This window comes from Leuresthes tenuis, unplaced genomic scaffold (genome assembly GCF_036924035.1).
Source record: "Leuresthes tenuis unplaced genomic scaffold, fLeuTen1.0.hap1 SCAF_7, whole genome shotgun sequence".
Classification (NCBI taxonomy): domain Eukaryota; kingdom Metazoa; phylum Chordata; class Actinopteri; order Atheriniformes; family Atherinopsidae; genus Leuresthes; species Leuresthes tenuis.
Genome location: NW_027325361.1, coordinates 3,748,667 through 3,768,268, shown reverse-complemented (window position 1 = coordinate 3,768,268; position 19,602 = coordinate 3,748,667). Strand labels below are relative to the sequence as shown.

General features: G+C 45.9%; 2 protein-coding genes across 2 annotated transcripts in view; both read right to left on the bottom strand.

Moving 5' to 3' along the window:
* Positions 1-804: 804 nt before the first annotated feature.
* The window catches only part of LOC140311398 (uncharacterized), a 29,031-nt gene continuing 10,233 nt past the window's right edge, over positions 805-19,602 (bottom strand). Inside the window, exons 18-19 of the mRNA XM_072388773.1 lie at positions 17,085-17,582; positions 805-14,715 (exon numbers count right to left, since the gene is read on the bottom strand). Of these exons, the coding sequence (XP_072244874.1) occupies positions 1,060-14,715; positions 17,085-17,582 (14,154 nt within the window). The 3' untranslated portion in view covers positions 805-1,059. The remainder of the gene's footprint in view (positions 14,716-17,084; positions 17,583-19,602) is intronic.
* Positions 15,354-17,078, bottom strand: LOC140311539 (desmoplakin-B-like; the record flags this gene model as incomplete). Its single annotated transcript, XM_072388933.1, has 1 exon — positions 15,354-17,078. A coding segment is annotated over one exon (1,437 nt), but the record flags the coding sequence as incomplete, so codon positions are not given.

Genomic DNA, 19,602 nt, shown 5'->3' with positions numbered 1-19,602 from the left:
TTTTCTTCGTGAAAAAAAACCCAGACGATTTAAGGTGATTAATTGTGGCCCATTTGGTAAGCCAGATGACGGTAAAAATACCTTTCATTCGTTGTAAAATGCTCTAAAGAACCTTTACTTTGAAGGGAATCAAGTATGTGTTCCTGTATCAATGACACACCCCTCAAACCTCCCAAATATATTTGTTAATAACGTCAAAAAACTCCGATTTATTGTAGGAATTCATGAATGTTATGTAAGTTCATGTTAAGATGTAAAATCTCTAATTAAATCTAAGTGAAAAAATATGTCTTCAACATCTATATTCATATGTATTTAACCATAATCAGCTTTTGTTTGATAAAAGATTAAACTAAAACATTTCTGATTGTAACATTATTTAGATTATACAAAACAATCTAAACCAAAATGTTATTCTAACCTTCATTTATGTTAATTTAGTATTCAATCAAGGTGTAAAGTACATCCAAAATGAGGAATAACTATGACGTCTTACATATAGCGATCAAATGTGTTTAGATTTTGCGTGAAAATGATCAAGAACCAAGAAAAGTCACCAATGCATGAGACCAAATGCCTCAAGTTTTATTTTGAGATAATGAAAAATGGTTACAAGCTGGAAGCATTAACCAAAAAGCATTTTACAACTGATTTGGTTTAAGAAAATAAAAAAAGAAACCATGTATTGATGAAACTTGGTACCCTTTTCCACAAAATAAGCACAGAATATGTTTTAAAAGAAAACAACTGATAACACAATACCAATGTAATGTAATATAATGAAGTTACAGAATAAAGATAGACTAAAACTGTTTATTTAAGCAAGCAAAAATCAGTAACATTCAATTTATATTTAATCCAAATACCTCGCCAAATATTGTCTTACTTCATTGTGATTATTTGAATTACAGTATTATAAGCATGGCAACACCAAAGCGTAGATCTAAGACGATAAAGAGAACAAAAATCTTCTCTGCAAACACAAAGCAAAACACATTTAGTAATTTTCTGCACATTAAAAAAAGTATTCTCACAAATTCAGGCCACCTTTTTTTTTATTTATTTAGTAGACGAGTAGCTGGTGAAGCTCATGAAGCTGGGTCCGGGGTATAAGAGGCCTAGGTCCAAACTGCCCCTGCGGGAGCATCGCTGAGAGCCACTCCTGGAGCCTGTGGTGGATCCTGGGGCAGAGGCGACGTTGTATGGACTGCTGATCCCCCTGGAAGACATAGATGATGCCTGGAGCATTTTCACCCCAGTGCCCTCCTCCAACAGGCAGTTATCCAGAGCTTCTTTGTAAGTGATTCTGAGTTTGCTTTTGGGGCATGTCAGGTTCTTTGTGTGCTGTTTGAAGTCTTGGAGCCTCTGTGCTGCACTCCCATCCAGCCAGCCCATTTTCAAACCATCCTCTATGCTTCTTCTGCACCTCATTTCTGGGTCATAAAGCCCCCCTGTTACAACCTGAAATTCCATGAATCTCTGTCCCGCCTCATATGGTAACCACAGCTCCTTCATGGCCTCAGCAGCTGACATCTTCCTCTTGGCTTTTAGATTATCAAAACCAATATAGGCTTTCTGGGCAGGCTTCAGTTTAATGGACATATCACGAGTGATTATGCCCACGTTAAGGGCCTCTTGGATGCTGAGCCTGTGGCCATTTTTGGGATCGACAATTCCTCCAGTGCAGGCTTGGGCCTCAAGCAGTCTCTGGGCAGTGATGGTATCCACTAGACCACGATTTACAGCCTCTGTGATAGATATCTTCTCCAAAGTCTCTGTGTCAAAAATGGCCCCCACAGGTTCCAGCTCACCCACTGTTGCAACAGGAGAGGACAGACTGACAGATAGGCTGGACATGTGCTTCAAGGAGTCTGAAGAATCCTGAGCAACAGTGCTGGTTGTGGTGCCTCCTTTCATGACAGTCGTAACTTTTGTTGTGGTCGTCTTGGTGAAAGTAGGCGACAAGGGTCTTGATGTGGAAAAGGAGGAAGAGGATGTCAGGGACACAGGACTTGAAGCTTCTGATATTCTTGAAGTTGAAGATGATGTGACCGAAGATTTTTCGAAAGTTGATGTTGATGTTCTTGAAGTTGAAGATGATGAGACTGAAGATTTTCCGAAAGATGATGTTGATGTTCTTGACGTTGATGTTGATGATGGTGCCACTGAAGATGCTGCAGGGAACGCTGAAGATACTGAGGTTGATAATGATGATGACAGACTTTTGGTCTTATTGGTGATGATGTCTGCAAACTGAGTGAGGGTGATGCTTCGTGAACGGTACTGCTGTAAAAGTGTTTCATCAATTACTCGCTTTTCCAGCAGTTCGGAGATGTCGTACTGTATTCCAGTTTTCCTGTCAATAATCACAATTTTTGTGGAACCGTCTGGAGCAGTGACAGTGATCTCTTCCCATTCACACTCCTGCTCAGACAACTCCAGGAAGGTGTCATAGTCAATATAACCTTTGTCATACGCTTCACGTATCGTCATCTCTTTATCAGTTTCTGGATCCACAATTATCACCCTCCTCTTTCTGAGGGTGTTTCTTGATGAAGACTCTTGCTTCTTCTTGTCTATGATGGGCAGCAGAAGGAGGCCGGACTTCTTGTCTAAGATACAGCGTTTCTTCAGTTCCAGATAGGTTAGGTTTTCCTCTGTGTTTGGGTCAAAGAAACCTTTGGTATCATCACTCGGATCAGTCAGGATCTTGTTCATTTCCTCGTCAAAGTAACCTCTCTTGTAGGCCACATTCACATCGATACGATGGCTGTGTACAGGATCAATGATGCCACCACTGGCAATCTGGGCCTCTAGTAAGCGGATGCCATGACCTTTCTCCACAAGACCTTTCTCCATGGCCTGAAAGATGGAGATTATCTTGTCTGTTCCAGGCACTTTGTAACCAGTCACAGCCCTTTCTGCTACTAAAAGTTTGTCCTTAAACTCCGGCCCAAACAGTCTTCTATTGTGGGCGTCATTAACAGTCAGAAAGAGGTTATTAACAGGATCTACTATAAAACCGGAGGCAGCCTGGGCTTCAAGCAGCTCCAAAGAAGTGCCATAACGCAGCAGTCCATCTTTCATGGCCTGATAGACTGTCAGTACCTTATCACTGGCCTCATCATAAACTCCTGCTATGCAGGTGGAACCCCGAAGGTATAAGTGCAGACGATCTTCAATGTCTTGGCTTGTCAATTTACCTTCATTCACTTTATCAATAACAGAAGGTTCCAGCAAGTTTGCATCCACCAGATCTACAACCGACACCTGGTTCCTGAGTCCCTGTATAGTTAAAGGCTTTTTAGGTTTTGGGAGAAGCAAAAGACCTGTGTTTGGATCAACTTTGCACCTTTTCTTAAGTGATATATATGTAGACGGTTGTTGGGTTTCTGGGTCCAGGTAGCACTCTGGTTTCTTATTCAAAGCCTGGTACAGGTCCACATCTATGAGATCCCGATCCTTTGCTCTGTCTCTGGGCAGGAAGACACTGAGTGCGGGGTCCAAAATACCCCCAACAGACTCTTGTGCTTGAATCAGATGCAAAGCTGTGTCCTTGTCAATTAATCCCTTTCTCATTGCCTGGCATACTGAGAGGAGCTTCCCAGTGTTCGTGTCTTTGTAACCTATAGCGGCACCCTCAGCTGCAAGCAACATTGATTCATCCTCCTTATCCACTACTCCTCTGGCACATGCTTCTTTTACAGTGAGTTTCTGATTTGTCCTGGGGTCAATGATGTGACCTGTGGCTGCCTGAGCACGCAGAAGCATATCTGCACTGCCGGATGACATAATTTTCTGTTTCTTTGCCTCTGTGAAAGACATTTTCCCTAAAGGTCCAGCCTCCACACCAGCAATTGATCCAGTGCCCTTGAGAAAGACTTTTTTATCCACGGACACATCTGAGACAGTTTTCTCTCCTTTCATTAGTTGGTTGAATGTTGGTTTGTCCAGGACTCCACAATCAAGTAGCTGCTGTGCAGATACTGTTTTGCGTACACCATCAAAAAGTAATTTTGAGGGGTCAAACTTCACTGAGACTGGTAAAATATGTAGGCCTGTGTGAGTGTTTGTGTTACATCTTTTCTTCAAATCTCCGTAGCTGATATCACGCTCAGTTTCTGGGTCAATGTAACAAGCAGCATTCTTCTTTAGGGCATGAAGGAGTTTTTCATCCAAAAGGTTGTGCTTAACAGCTTTGTCTTTAGGTAAGAATACACTAAGATTGGGATCTAGAATTCCTCCCACTGACTCCTGAGCCTGCAGCAGGCGTAGCCCAGTTTTCTCATCAATTAGCCCCTTTTTCATGGCCTCAAACACTGAGATGGACTTGCCGTCAGAAGGATCCTTATAGCCAACAGCAGCAGCCTCTGCTGCCAACAACTTGTTTCGATCTTTGACATCCACCACTCCTTTGACACATGCCTCCTCTACTGTCAATTTCAGCTCCATTTTAGGGTCAATGATGTGACCTGTGGCAGCCTGGGCTTCCAGCAGCAAAACTGCACTCTTTGAGGGGATGAGCATTTGTTTTTTGGCCTCTGTGAAAGACATTTTCCCTAAATGTCCAACTTCCACACCAGCAATCGATCCTGTCCCCTTCAGAGGGATCTTTTTATCCTCAGACACCTGTGGGACACTTTTCTCCCCTTTCAAAAGCTGGTTAAAGGTTGGTTTGTCAAGGATACCACATTCTAGCAGCTGCTGTGCTGAGACTGGCTTGCGCACACCATCAAACATCAGTTTGGAGGGGTCTTTCCTCTCAGACACTGGCAAAAGCATCAGACTTGTTTTAGACTCTGTTTTGCATCTTCCCTTTAAAGCTCCATAGCTGGCTTCCTTCTCCGTTTCTGGGTCAAGGTAACACTCGGGATTCTGGTTTAGTACACGACAGAGTTCTGCATCCAAAAGGTTACGCTTTATAGCCGTGTCTTTAGGGAGGAACACGCTGAGGTTTGGATCCAGAATGCCCCCTGCAGAGTCCTGGGCCTGTAGCAGCCTCACTCCAGTCTTTTTGTCAATTAATCCCTTCTTGATTGCCTCAAATACTGAAAGAGGCTGAGCTGTACGTGGATCCTTATAACCCACAGCAGCAGCTTCTGCTGCTAACAGTTTATCCCGATCGCTCTTGTCCACCACTCCCTTCATACACGCTTCTTCTACTGTCAATTTCTGATTGGATGTTGGGTCAATGATGTGACCTGTGGCAGCCTGGGCTTCCAGCAACAAATCTGCACTCTTTGAGGGGATGAGCATTTGTTTTTTGGCCTCTGTGAAAGACAATTTCCCTAAAGGTCCAACTTCCACACCAGCAATCGATCCTGTCCCTTTCAGAAAGATCTTTTTATCCTCAGACACCTGTGGGACACTTTTCTCTCCTTTCAAAAGCTTGTTAAGGGTTGGTTCGTCAAGGATACCACATTCTAGCAGCTGCTGTGCTGAGACTGGCTTGCGCACACCATCAAACATCAGTTTGGAGGGGTCTTTCCTCTCAGACACTGGCAAAAGCATCAGACTTGTTTTAGACTCTGTTTTGCATCTTCCCTTTAAAGCTCCATAGCTGGCATCCTTCTCCGTTTCTGGGTCAAGGTAACACTCGGGATTCTGGTTTAGTGCACGACAGAGGTCTGCATCCAAAAGGTTACGCTTTATAGCCGTGTCTTTAGGGAGGAATACGCTGAGGTTTGGATCCAGAATGCCCCCTGCAGAGTCCTGGGCCTGTAGTAGCCTCACTCCAGTCTTTTTGTCAATTAATCCCTTCTTGATTGCCTCAAATACTGAAAGAGGCTGAGCTGTACGTGGATCCTTATAACCCACAGCAGCAGCTTCTGCTGCTAACAGTTTATCCCGATCACTCTTGTCCACCACTCCCTTCCCACACGCTTCTTCTACTGTCAATTTCTGATTGGATGTTGGGTCAATGATGTGACCTGTGGCAGCCTGGGCTTGCAGCAGCAAATCTGCACTCTTTGAGGGGATGAGCATTTGTTTTTTGGCCTCTGTGAAAGACATTTTCCCTAAAGGTCCAACTTCCACACCAGCAATCGATCCTGTCCCCTTCAGAGGGATCTTTTTATCCTCAGACACCTGTGGGACACTTTTCTCCCCTTTCAAAAGCTGGTTAACGGTTGGTTCGTCAAGGATACCACATTCTAGCAGCTGCTGTGCTGAGACTGGCTTGCGCACACCATCAAACATCAGTTTGGAGGGGTCTTTCCTCTCAGACACTGGCAATAGTTTCAGACTTGTTTTAGACTCTGTTTTGCATCTTCCCTTTAAAGCTCCATAGCTGGCATCCTTCTCCGTTTCTGGGTCAAGGTAACACTCGGGATTCTGGTTTAGTGCACGACAGAGATCTGCATCCAAAAGGTTACGCTTTATAGCCGTGTCTTTAGGGAGGAACACGCTGAGGTTTGGATCCAGAATGCCCCCTGCAGAGTCCTGGGCTTGTAGAAGCCTCACTCCAGTCTTTTTGTCAATTAATCCCTTCTTGATTGCCTCAAATACTGAAAGAGGCTGAGCTGTACGTGGATCCTTATAACCCACAGCAGCAGCTTCTGCTGCTAGCAGTTTATCCCGATCGCTCTTGTCCACCACTCCCTTCCCACACGCTTCTTCTACTGTCAATTTCTGATTGGATGTTGGGTCAATGATGTGACCTGTGGCAGCCTGGGCTTCCAGCAACAAATCTGCACTCTTTGAGGGGATGAGCATTTGTTTTTTGGCCTCTGTGAAAGACATTTTCCCTAAAGGTCCAACTTCCACACCAGCAATTGATCCTGTCCCCTTCAGAGGGATCTTTTTATCCTCAGACACCTGTGGGACACTTTTCTCTCCTTTCAAAAGCTGGTTAAAGGTTGGTTCGTCAAGGATACCACATTCTAGCAGCTGCTTTGCTGAGACTGGCTTGCGCACACCATCAAACATCAGTTTGGAGGGGTCTTTCCTCTCAGACACTGGCAATAGTTTCAGACTTGTTTTAGACTCTGTTTTGCATCTTCCCTTTAAAGCTCCATAGCTGGCATCCTTCTCCGTTTCTGGGTCAAGGTAACACTCGGGATTCTGGTTTAGTGCACGACAGAGGTCTGCATCCAAAAGGTTACGCTTTATAGCCGTGTCTTTAGGGAGGAACACGCTGAGGTTTGGATCCAGAATGCCCCCTGCAGAGTCCTGGGCTTGTAGAAGCCTCACTCCAGTCTTTTTGTCAATTAATCCCTTCTTGATTGCCTCAAATACTGAAAGAGGCTGGGCTGTACGTGGATCCTTATAACCCACAGCAGCAGCTTCTGCTGCTAACAGTTTATCCCGATCACTCTTGTCCACCACTCCCTTCATACACGCTTCTTCTACTGTCAATTTCTGATTGGATGTTGGGTCAATGATGTGACCTGTGGCAGCCTGGGCTTCCAGCAACAAATCTGCACTCTTTGAGGGGATGAGCATTTGTTTTTTGGCCTCTGTGAAAGACATTTTCCCTAAAGGTCCAACTTCCACACCAGCAATCGATCCTGTCCCTTTCAGAAAGATCTTTTTATCCTCAGACACCTGTGGGACACTTTTCTCTCCTTTCAAAAGCTTGTTAACGGTTGGTTCGTCAAGGATACCACATTCTAGCAGCTGCTGTGCTGAGACTGGCTTGCGCACACCATCAAACATCAGTTTGGAGGGGTCTTTCCTCTCAGACACTGGCAAAAGCATCAGACTTGTTTTAGACTCTGTTTTGCATCTTCCCTTTAAAGCTCCATAGCTAGCATCCTTCTCCGTTTCTGGGTCAAGGTAACACTCGGGATTCTGGTTTAGTGCACGACAGAGTTCTGCATCCAAAAGGTTACGCTTTATAGCCGTGTCTTTAGGGAGGAACACGCTGAGGTTTGGATCCAGAATGCCCCCTGCAGAGTCTTGGGCCTGTAGCAGCCTCACTCCAGTCTTTTTGTCAATTAATCCCTTCTTGATTGCCTCAAATACTGAAAGAGGCTGAGCTGTACGTGGATCCTTATAACCCACAGCAGCAGCTTCTGCTGCTAACAGTTTATCCCGATCACTCTTGTCCACCACTCCCTTCCCACACGCTTCTTCTACTGTCAATTTCTGATTGGATGTTGGGTCAATGATGTGACCTGTGGCAGCCTGGGCTTCCAGCAACAAATCTGCACTCTTTGAGGGGATGAGCATTTGTTTTTTGGCCTCTGTGAAAGACATTTTCCCTAAAGGTCCAACTTCCACACCAGCAATTGACCCTGTCCCCTTCAGAGGGATCTTTTTATCCTCAGACACCTGTGGGACACTTTTCTCTCCTTTCAAAAGCTGGTTAAAGGTTGGTTCGTCAAGGACACCACATTCTAGCAGCTGCTGTGCTGAGACTGGCTTGCGCACACCATCAAACATCAGTTTGGAGGGGTCTTTACTCCCAGACACTGGCAAAAGTTTCAGACTTGTTTTAGACTCTGTTTTGCATCTTCCCTTTAAAGCTCCATAGCTGGCATCCTTCTCCGTTTCTGGGTCTAGGTAACACTCGGGATTCTGGTTTAGTGCACGACAGAGGTCTGCATCCAAAAGGTTACGCTTTATAGCCGTGTCTTTAGGGAGGAACACGCTGAGTTTTGGATCCAGAATGCCCCCTGCAGAGTCCTGGGCCTGTAGCAGCCTCACTCCAGTCTTTTTGTCAATTAATCCCTTCTTGATTGCCTCAAATACTGAAAGAGGCTGGGCTGTACGTGGATCCTTATAACCCACAGCAGCAGCTTCTGCTGCTAACAGTTTATCCCGATCGCTCTTGTCCACCACTCCCTTCATACACGCTTCCTCTACTGTCAATTTCTGATTGGATGTGGGGTCAATGATGTGACCTGTGGCAGCCTGGGCTTCCAGCAACAAATCTGCACTCTCTGAGGGGATGAGCATTTGTTTTTTGGCCTCTGTGAAAGACATTTTCCCTAAAGGTCCAACTTCCACACCAGCAATCGATCCTGTCCCCTTCAGAGGGATCTTTTTATCCTCAGACACCTGTGGGACACTTTTCTCCCCTTTCAAAAGCTGGTTAAAGGTTGGTTCGTCAAGGATACCACATTCTAGCAGCTGCTGTGCTGAGACTGGCTTGCGCACACCATCAAACATCAGTTTGGAGGGGTCTTTCCTCCCAGACACTGGCAAAAGCATCAGACTTGTTTTAGACTCTGTTTTGCATCTTCCCTTTAAAGCTCCATAGCTGGCATCCTTCTCCGTTTCTGGGTCAAGGTAACACTCGGGATTCTGGTTTAGTGCACGACAGAGGTCTGCATCCAAAAGGTTACGCTTTATAGCCGTGTCTTTAGGGAGGAACACGCTGAGGTTTGGATCCAGAATGCCCCCTGCAGAGTCCTGGGCCTGTAGCAGCCTCACTCCAGTCTTTTTGTCAATTAATCCCTTCTTGATTGCCTCAAATACTGAAAGAGGCTGAGCTGTACGTGGATCCTTATAACCCACAGCAGCAGCTTCTGCTGCTAACAGTTTATCCCGATCACTCTTGTCCACCACTCCCTTCATACATGCCTCCTCTACTGTCAATTTCTGATTGGATGTTGGGTCAATGATGTGACCTGTGGCAGCCTGGGCTTCCAGCAACAAATCTGCACTCTTTGAGGGGATGAGCATTTGTTTTTTGGCCTCTGTTAAAGACATTTTCCCTAAAGGTCCAACTTCCACACCAGCAATCGATCCTGTCCCCTTCAAAGGGATCTTTTTATCCTCAGACACCTGTGGGACACTTTTCTCTCCTTTCAAAAGCTGGTTAAAGGTTGGTTTGTCAAGGACACCACATTCTAGCAGCTGCTGTGCTGAGACTGGCTTGCGCACACCATCAAACATCAGTTTGGAGGGGTCTTTCCTCTCAGACACTGGCAAAAGCATCAGACTTGTTTTAGACTCTGTTTTGCATCTTCCCTTTAAAGCTCCATAGCTGGCATCCTTCTCCGTTTCTGGGTCTAGGTAACACTCGGGATTCTGGTTTAGTGCACGACAGAGGTCTTCATCCAAAAGGTTACGCTTTATAGCCGTGTCTTTAGGGAGGAACACGCTGAGGTTTGGATCCAGAATGCCCCCTGCAGAGTCCTGGGCCTGTAGCAGCCTCACTCCAGTCTTTTTGTCAATTAATCCCTTCTTGATTGCCTCAAATACCGAAAGAGGCTGGGCTGTACGTGGATCCTTATAACCCACAGCAGCAGCTTCTGCTGCTAACAGTTTATCCCGATCGCTCTTGTCCACCACTCCCTTCCCACACGCTTCTTCTACTGTCAATTTCTGATTGGATGTGGGGTCAATGATGTGACCTGTGGCAGCTTGGGCTTCCAGCAACAAATCTGCACTCTCTGAGGGGATGAGCATTTGTTTTTTGGCCTCTGTGAAAGACAATTTCCCTAAAGGTCCAACTTCCACACCAGCAATCGATCCTGTCCCCTTCAGAGGGATCTTTTTATCCTCAGACACCTGTGGGACACTTTTCTCTCCTTTCAAAAGCTGGTTAAAGGTTGGTTTGTCAAGGACACCACATTCTAGCAGCTGCTGTGCTGAGACTGGCTTGCGCACACCATCAAACATCAGTTTGGAGGGGTCTTTCCTCTCAGACACTGGCAAAAGCATTAGATTTGTTTTAGACTCTGTTTTGCATCTTCCCTTTAAAGCTCCATAGCTGGCATCCTTCTCCGTTTCTGGGTCAAGGTAACACTCGGGATTCTGGTTTAGTGCACGACAGAGTTCTGCATCCAAAAGGTTACGCTTTATAGCCGTGTCTTTAGGGAGGAATACGCTGAGGTTTGGATCCAGAATGCCCCCTGCAGAGTCCTGGGCCTGTAGCAGCCTCACTCCAGTCTTTTTGTCAATTAATCCCTTCTTGATTGCCTCAAATACTGAAAGAGGCTGAGCTGTACGTGGATCCTTATAACCCACAGCAGCAGCTTCTGCTGCTAACAGTTTATCCCGATCACTCTTGTCCACCACTCCCTTCATACATGCCTCCTCTACTGTCAATTTCTGATTGGATGTGGGGTCAATGATGTGACCTGTGGCAGCCTGGGCTTCCAGCAACAAATCTGCACTCTTTGAGGGGATGAGCATTTGTTTTTTGGCCTCTGTAAAAGACATTTTCCCTAAAGGTCCAACTTCCACACCAGCAATCGATCCTGTCCCCTTCAAAGGGATCTTTTTATCCTCAGACACCTGTGGGACACTTTTCTCTCCTTTCAAAAGCTGGTTAAAGGTTGGTTTGTCAAGGACACCACATTCTAGCAGCTGCTGTGCTGAGACTGGCTTGCGCACACCATCAAACATCAGTTTGGAGGGGTCTTTCCTCTCAGACACTGGCAAAAGCATTAGATTTGTTTTAGACTCTGTTTTGCATCTTCCCTTTAAAGCTCCATAGCTGGCATCCTTCTCCGTTTCTGGGTCAAGGTAACACTCGGGATTCTGGTTTAGTGCACGACAGAGGTCTTCATCCAAAAGGTTACGCTTTATAGCCGTGTCTTTAGGGAGGAACACGCTGAGGTTTGGATCCAGAATGCCCCCTGCAGAGTCCTGGGCCTGTAGCAGCCTCACTCCAGTCTTTTTGTCAATTAATCCCTTCTTGATTGCCTCAAATACTGAAAGAGGCTGAGCTGTACGTGGATCCTTATAACCCACAGCAGCAGCTTCTGCTGCTAACAGTTTATCCCGATCGCTCTTGTCCACCACTCCCTTCCCACACGCTTCTTCTACTGTCAATTTCTGATTGGATGTTGGGTCAATGATGTGACCTGTGGCAGCCTGGGCTTCCAGCAACAAATCTGCACTCTCTGAGGGGATGAGCATTTGTTTTTTGGCATCAGTTAAAGACATTTTCCCTAAAGGTCCAACTTCCACACCAGCAATCGATCCTGTCCCCTTCAGAGGGATCTTTTTATCCTCAGACACCTGTGGGACACCTTTCTCCCCTTTCAAAAGCTGGTTAAAGGTTGGTTTGTCAAGGACACCACATTCTAGCAGCTGCTGTGCTGAGACTGGCTTGCGCACACCATCAAACATCAGTTTGGAGGGGTCTTTACTCCCAGACACTGGCAAAAGCATCAGACTTGTTTTAGACTCTGTTTTGCATCTTCCCTTTAAAGCTCCATAGCTGGCATCCTTCTCCGTTTCTGGGTCAAGGTAACACTCGGGATTCTGGTTTAGTGCACGACAGAGGTCTTCATCCAAAAGGTTACGCTTTATAGCCGTGTCTTTAGGGAGGAACACGCTGAGGTTTGGATCCAGAATGCCCCCTGCAGACTCCTGGGCCTGTAGCAGCCTCACTCCAGTCTTTTTGTCAATTAATCCCTTCTTGATTGCCTCAAATACCGAAAGAGGCTGAGCTGTACGTGGATCCTTATAACCCACAGCAGCAGCTTCTGCTGCTAACAGTTTATCCCGATCACTCTTGTCCACCACTCCCTTCCCACACGCTTCCTCTACTGTCAATTTCTGATTGGATGTGGGGTCAATAATGTGACCTGTGGCAGCCTGGGCTTCCAGCAACAAATCTGCACTCTCTGAGGGGATGAGCATTTGTTTTTTGGCATCTGTTAAAGACATTTTCCCTAAAGGTCCAACTTCCACACCAGCAATCGATCCTGTCCCCTTCAGAGGGATCTTTTTATCCTCAGACACCTGTGGGACACTTTTCTCTCCTTTCAAAAGCTGGTTAAAGGTTGGTTCGTCAAGGACACCACATTCCAGCAGCTGCTTTGCTGAGACTGGCTTGCGCACACCTTCAAACATCAGTTTGGAGGGATCGAGCTTCTCTGTGACTGGCAATAGAAGCAGACCTGTGTGAGATTCTATCTTGCATCTTTTCTTCAACGCTCCATAACTGGCATCTTGCTCTGTTTCTGGGTCAATATAGCATTCAGGACTCTTGCTTAGAGCTTGAGAAAGGTCTGCATTCAAAAGGTTACGCTTTATAGCCGTGGGTTTCGGGAGGAATACGCTAAGGTTTGGGTCTAGAATGCCCCCTGTAGAGTCTTGGGCTTGTAGCAAACGTAGCCCACTATTCTTGTCAATTAGTCCTTTCTTCATGGCCTCAAAAACTGAGATGGGCTTGGCTACGTTTGGGTCTTTGTAGCCAATGGCAGCAGCTTCTGCCTCCAGTAATCTGTCTCGATCATTAATGTCCACCACACCTCTGGCGCATGCCTCATCTACTGTCAATTTCTGATTAACTTTCGGGTCAATTATGTGACCAGTGGCAGCCTGGGCTTCCAGGAGCAGATCTGCACTTTCAGCAGGTATCAGCATTTGTTTCTTGGCCTCAGACAAAGACATTTTGCCAGCTTTTCCAACTACAACACCAGCAATGGGCCCTGTGCCTTTAAGAGGGATTTTTTTGTCTTCAGACACTTCTGGGACCGTTTTTTTGGCCTTTTCTAGATCTTTAAATGTTGGCTTGTCTAAGACACCACAATCAAGTAGCTGCTGTGCAGTGACAGGTTTACGAACACCATCAAAGACAAGTTTAGAGGGATCTACCTTCTCGGGAACAGGAAGAAGCAGAAGACCCGTGTTTGGCTCTACCTTGCATCTCCTTTTCATTGACATATAGGTTGTACCTTCCTCATTTTCTGGATCCAGGTAGAGCTCAGGCCTTTGGTTCAAAGCATGGCACATTTTATTGTCAATTAGGTTACGTTCAATGGCTGCGTCTCTGGGAAGGAAGACACTGAGTATGGGATCTAGAATCCCCCCAACAGACTCTTGGGCTTGTAACAGACGTAATGTTGTGTTCTTGTCAATCAGTTCCTTCTTCATAGCCTGAAACACTGAGAGCGGTTTGTTTGTGCCAGGTCCACTGTATCCCACAGCGGCAGCCTCTGCTGCAAGCAACCTGTCTTTGTCCTCATCATCAATAACACCTTGATTGTAGGCCTCTTCAACTGTTAGCTTCTGATTAGTTCTCGGGTCAATGATGTGGCCTGTAGCGGCTTGTGCATCCAGCAGCAAGTCAACACTATCTGGTGGAAGAAGATTCTCTTTCTTGGCTTCAGTGAATGTCATCTTGCAAAGGGGTCCAAAGCCGGACCCTGCACCTTTTGGACCCTCAATTACCACCCCAGCTATTGGACCTGTACCTTTGAGACTTACCCTTTTCTCTTTAGAAACCTCAGGAACTGTCTTGTGTCCCTTCCCAAGCTGGCTAACTGTTGGTTTGTCCAACACTCCACAGTCAAGCAACTGGTTAGCTGTGACTGGTTTACGGACTCCATCAAAAATCACATCCAAGACTGGGGGCTCTCTAGCTCTCTGCAGCTCAGTCTCCATGGTTTGTCTAACAACTGTCACGTCCTGCAGTTCTACCTGCAGGGCTGAAAGTTTACTTTTATATGTCTCCTCAATCTGCCTGACTTCCCTCGTCAGCCTCTGTATCTCACTTTTTAATGACTTCAGTTCCATCTCAAGAAGCTCCTTGTCTGTGTCGCATTGTCTGATGACTCCCTGTTTACCATCACACTGGTCCTTCCAGTAACTTAAATCTTTCTTCACCCTCTCATTCTCCTTTTGTAGATGTTGCTTATCACGAACCTCAGAGTCAAGGGACAGTTTAATGCGACTGAGTTCTTCCTCTATTCTTTGCATGTATTCTTTGTCTCTTTCCAACCTCTGCACTCTCACCAACAGAGTGTCTCTCTCATTTGTAATTTCGCTGTGCTGGGACTGAATGGACTGCATCGTGGTTCTCGTCTGCCGGAAAAGGAAAAAGAAGGCAAAAAGACAAAAGGTTAACAAACATTAAAGTGCAGTGGAAAGTCTGTAGCCAAGAAGAACCACATTTTCCTTGTATTTGACAGTCAAAAATCATACAATCAGTGAGATCGGAGGTGTCATCGTGCAGAATAACACACATATTTGCTCTGAAACCGGCTGTTAAAAGTTGATTTAGAGGCTATAAATTTGAGCTTGTGCTGACATTATAGCCTTTTTTGTCACAATTTAAAATGACAAAAACAGTCGAAATCACAAGACAATGCAACGTGAATAAACAACTTTAAATAAATGCCAAATGTAGATCTAAAGAGTTCGCAATGATGAACGTTAAAGTGAAAAAATATCAAGCAAATCTGTGAGTTATGTCAAAGTGCCATTTCATTTTACTAAGATAAGAATATAGAAATGAATTAATAGTGCAAAATCTCTTCAGAACAACAAGAAAACACAACAAGGTCTCACAGGATTGGTAAGAAAATAAAGAAAATTACCAAGTAGAAGTAAAAAAACAAGCAGTTCTATCAATGACCTTTTTCTAAAACTGAATGTCTACATTCTGCAAATTTTATAAACAGCACAGATATTTAAAACCAATAACCAATGAGTGTCATTCTTAATTTCAGTGTTGTTTTACAGATTTGCAAAATGTATCTTAGAGAGATGATTGAGAAGCTAAAACAAAACAATAGAAAAAGATTTAATTGCAGTAGATCGGAGGACTGGCGGCGGTGATGTCATTGATAATGTTGATCATTCTGAATGAAAAAGGTAAAGCCCAAAAAGCTCCATTACGGGAGGAGGGAGACAGTGGGATGAGGAGATTGGGAGGCAGAGGGGGACATTGTGTTTGCATGCAAGTTTATTCAAACACATACAGATGTATGTGTTCAAATCAGAGTTATCTACAAGGAATCTAAAGGCTCAGCTACAGGGTTTGCTAAGTGAATATTCCAAGTGAGGACTCTGATTTGGAAAGGCGAGACTAGTCCACGACGAAGAGGCAAACTTCCATGTACCTCAGTGACCTGCTTTTGTATTGTTTCAGCCTCCTGCTTGAGTTTCTCCCTCTCTGAGGAGAGTTCTGAGACCAGGTTACGGTAGTCGACATTGCAGCGCTCGCTGGCTTGCAGCTGAAGCTCCAGAGCTGTAATCTGTGAAGAGAGCTCATCATCATTTCTCTTTTTGGATCTCAAGAGTTCCTCCTTGTCGTGTCGTGCTGCCCTCAGTTCCTCCTCCAACCTCAGCCTTTCTTTGGTCTGGGTTTCTATCACCTCCTTCAGCCTCTCGAGTTCAACCGTGTTCTCATTAAGCGTCTTACTCTTTTCCTCGTTTGTCTTGTAAAGACCCTCATTCCTCAGGTTTGCCTCTTTGAGTTGGACCCTCTCCTGCGAGAGTTGCTGATTGAGGGTTTTCAGTTCGGTGCACAGCTGAGTGATGCGCTCGGAGGAGGTCTGGTTTTGTCTCAAGCTTTTTTCTAGCTCCTCCTGTAGCCTAAGACGCTCTTCTGCGCCTCTCTTTTCTGTCATGCTGGTTTGTTCTTGGCTCTGGCGCAGTGCTGTGATGGTGCTGGTGTACTCCGTCACGGCCATGGCGGTCTTTTCCAGCTCTGCTTCGACCTGCCTTCTTTTGCCCACCTCCTCTTGCTTGGCTTTCCTCAGATTCTCCACCTGGCTCTCCAGGCTGTCTCTCACAGCCTGCAGGTCCTTGATGCGCCCTTGTAACCTGCTCATGTTTTGTTCTACTCTGCTTCGCTCCTTGCTTTGTCTCTCCAGCTCAAAACGTATTTGCTGAAGCTCCCCCTCACTCTCCCTCAGCTGGGTCTCAACCTTTGAAGAAGTTGTGAGCTTCACCTGCAGCTGGGCCAAAGACTGCTCGAGCACAATCTGCCCTTCTTCTGTGGTTTTCCTCCTACGTGTCTCCTCCTCTAAACTGTGTGTAACATAAAGCAGCTGGTCATTCTTCTCCTGCAGGGTCTTCATGACTTCAGCCAGCTCTTCTCTATACTGTCTGTTTTCTTCCTCTCTCTGCCTCATCAGCATCTCCACTTGATTTTCTATTTCTCTCCTATTGCATCCCTCCTCTATGAGCATTGTCTGCTGTGTGTGAGCATCCTCCTCTGCCTTCTTTCTTTGCTCCTCAGCCTGTCTGAAAGAAATCCTGAGTTTCCTGAGATCCTCTTCCAGATTCCCCCTCTCTGCCTCCATCCTCTTGTACTGCAGTTGGCTTTCAGCTGAATCCTCATCCCGCTGAGCCACCAGCCTCCGGATGTCTGTTTGGCTGATCTCGATCTGGGATTCGTAGCTCAGCTTTAAGCTATTGAACTCTGAACTGAACTTGCACCTTACCTTAGATATCTCCATCTGCAGATCCTTGATTTTTGCGGCTTCATCAGCCAGCTGACGGCGCAGCTGCTCCATCTCTTTATCCTTATCAGCCAAACTCTTCTCCACTTCCATCTTGGACCGGCTGACTGTCTCCAGCTCTTTCTGCCTCTTCCCCAGCACCGATTCATACTCTTCTTGCTGCTGAGTGTAGCGCTCCTCTGCCAACTTTGTCTTCCTCCTTTCTTCTTTCAACAAGTAGTTAAGATGTGTCACCTGATCTTTGAGGTCTGCCATCTGACTGTGAGTGGAGTCCAGGCTCTCCTTGGTGGCACTGCACTCCAGCGCCGTGCTTTGCTTCACCTCTTCCATCGACAGCAGTTGGTTTTGGGACTGGGACAGCTCCAGCTGGTACTGATTGACAGCATCTTCCAGTGATTTGTTCTTGGTGTTGTAGTCTTCCATATCTTCCTTCAGAAGGCGAAGCTCCTCTTCGAGCAGGTCAATTTGAGTGTTACGGATCTGGAAGCAAGATATAGCGAATATAATTGCAGACACTTCAAACATGTACACTGGGATTTACTTGAGTGGTATGAAACACTGAGTTCAAAAGGGCTGAAACAATTACGTTTTTCATGGATAATATATGAATCTGTCTTTTTTTGCACACATTATGAACAAATCACTGTTTTAATACACTTTTTGATAGTTTGGGACCTGAGGATACAAATGTTTGTTTGTGTGTTTTATTAATTTTTCTGTCTTTCGTTGCCTCAGTCTAACCTTTTGTGTGCTGGCTTAAAGCCCTAGATTTGTTTTTATTCTTTTTTCAATACAATGAGGTTGTAAAACTACTCTTTGTACTTTTATCTTTGAAATAAAAGGTTAAATCAAATTAACCTATATCAGTTTCTGTTGCACTTTTTGCCTGAAACACTCAGCAGTAGCTCACATCTCTTTAAGATCTCTTATACACTAAACTGATGTGAAGAACCAGCTGTGACTACAGCTTTCACAGGTAGTGAATGAACTCTGTGGTACGTTAATGTGATTTTAAGGTGCTATGCGTGCCAAAATACGTGTTAAAGTGCCCTCTTGGGAGCCTAAACGTGTGCTAAAGTGCCCTCAAGTGCACTCTCGTGAGCCAAAACGCGTGCTAAAGTGCCCTCAAGTGCCTTCTCATGAGCCAAAACGCGTGCTAAAGTGCTCTCAAGTGCCCTCTCGTGAGCCAAAACGCGTGCTAAAGTGCCTTTTCGTGAGCCAAAACCTGTGCTAAAGTGCCCTCAAGTGCACTCTCGTGAGCCAAAACGCGTGCTAAAGTGCCCTCAAGTGCCTTCTCGTGAGCCAAAACGTGTGCTAAAGTGCCCTCAAGTGCGTTCTCGTGAGCCAAAACGTGTGCTAAAGTGCCCTCAAGTGCCTTCTCGTGAACCAAAACGCGTGCTAAAGTGCTCTCAAGTGCACTCTCGTGAGCCAAAACGCGTGCTAAAGTGCCCTCAAGTGCCTTTTCGTGAGCCAAAACGCGTGCTAAAGTGCCCTCAAGTGCCCTCTTGTGAGCCAAAATGCGTGCTAAAGTGCCCTCAAGTGCCTTCTCGTGAGCCAAAACGCGTGCTAAAGTGCTCTCAAGTGCACTTTCGTGAGCTAAAACGCGTGCTAAAGTGCCCTCAAGTGCCTTTTCGTGAGCCAAAACGCGTGCTAAAGTGCCCTCAAGTGCCTTTTCGTGAGCCAAAACGCGTGCTAAAGTGCCCTCAAGTGCCTTCTCGTGAGCCAAAACGTGTGCTAAAGTGCCCTCAAGTGCCTTCTCATGAGCCAAAACGTGTGCTAAAGTGCCCTCAAGTGCACTCTCGTGAGCCAAAACGCGTGCTAAAGTGCCCTCTCGTGAGCCAAAACGCGTGCTAAAGTGCCCTCAAGTGCCTTCTCGTGAGCCAAAACGCGTGCTAAAGTGCCCTCAAGTGCCTTCTCGTGAGCCAAAACGTGTGCTAAAGTGTCCTCAAGTGCCTTCTCATGAGCCAAAACGTGTGCTAAAGTGCCCTCAAGTGCACTCTCGTGAGCCAAAACGCGTGCTAAAGTGCCCTCTCGTGAGCCAAAACGCGTGCTAAAGTGCCCTCAAGTGCCTTCTCGTGAGCCAAAACGCGTGCTAAAGTGCCCTCAAGTGCCTTCTCGTGAGCCAAAACGCGTGCTTAAGTGCCCTCAAGTGCCTTCTCGTGAGCCAAAACGTGTGCTAAAGTGCCCTCAAGTGCCTTCTCGTGAGCCAAAACGTGTGCTAAAGTGCCCTCTCGGGAACCAAAACGTGTGCTAAAGTGCCCTCTACAGTGGTGAGGACGCGCTACATGTGCCCTTTTCTTTCTTTCCGCCTCTGCCCTTCAAAAAGTCTGTGCACGCCACTGCTTGCAAGCGAAGTCGTCTGCAGTTGGAAATCATCTTTGCCGTGTGTTCACATGCTATTTATTTTGTTTTGGCGATGTGAGAAGACCCTGTAAGGGACCACGAGTTCTTCTCATTGGTTTGGCGTTTATAAGCCCTGAGATAGTTCAGGTGCAGCCTC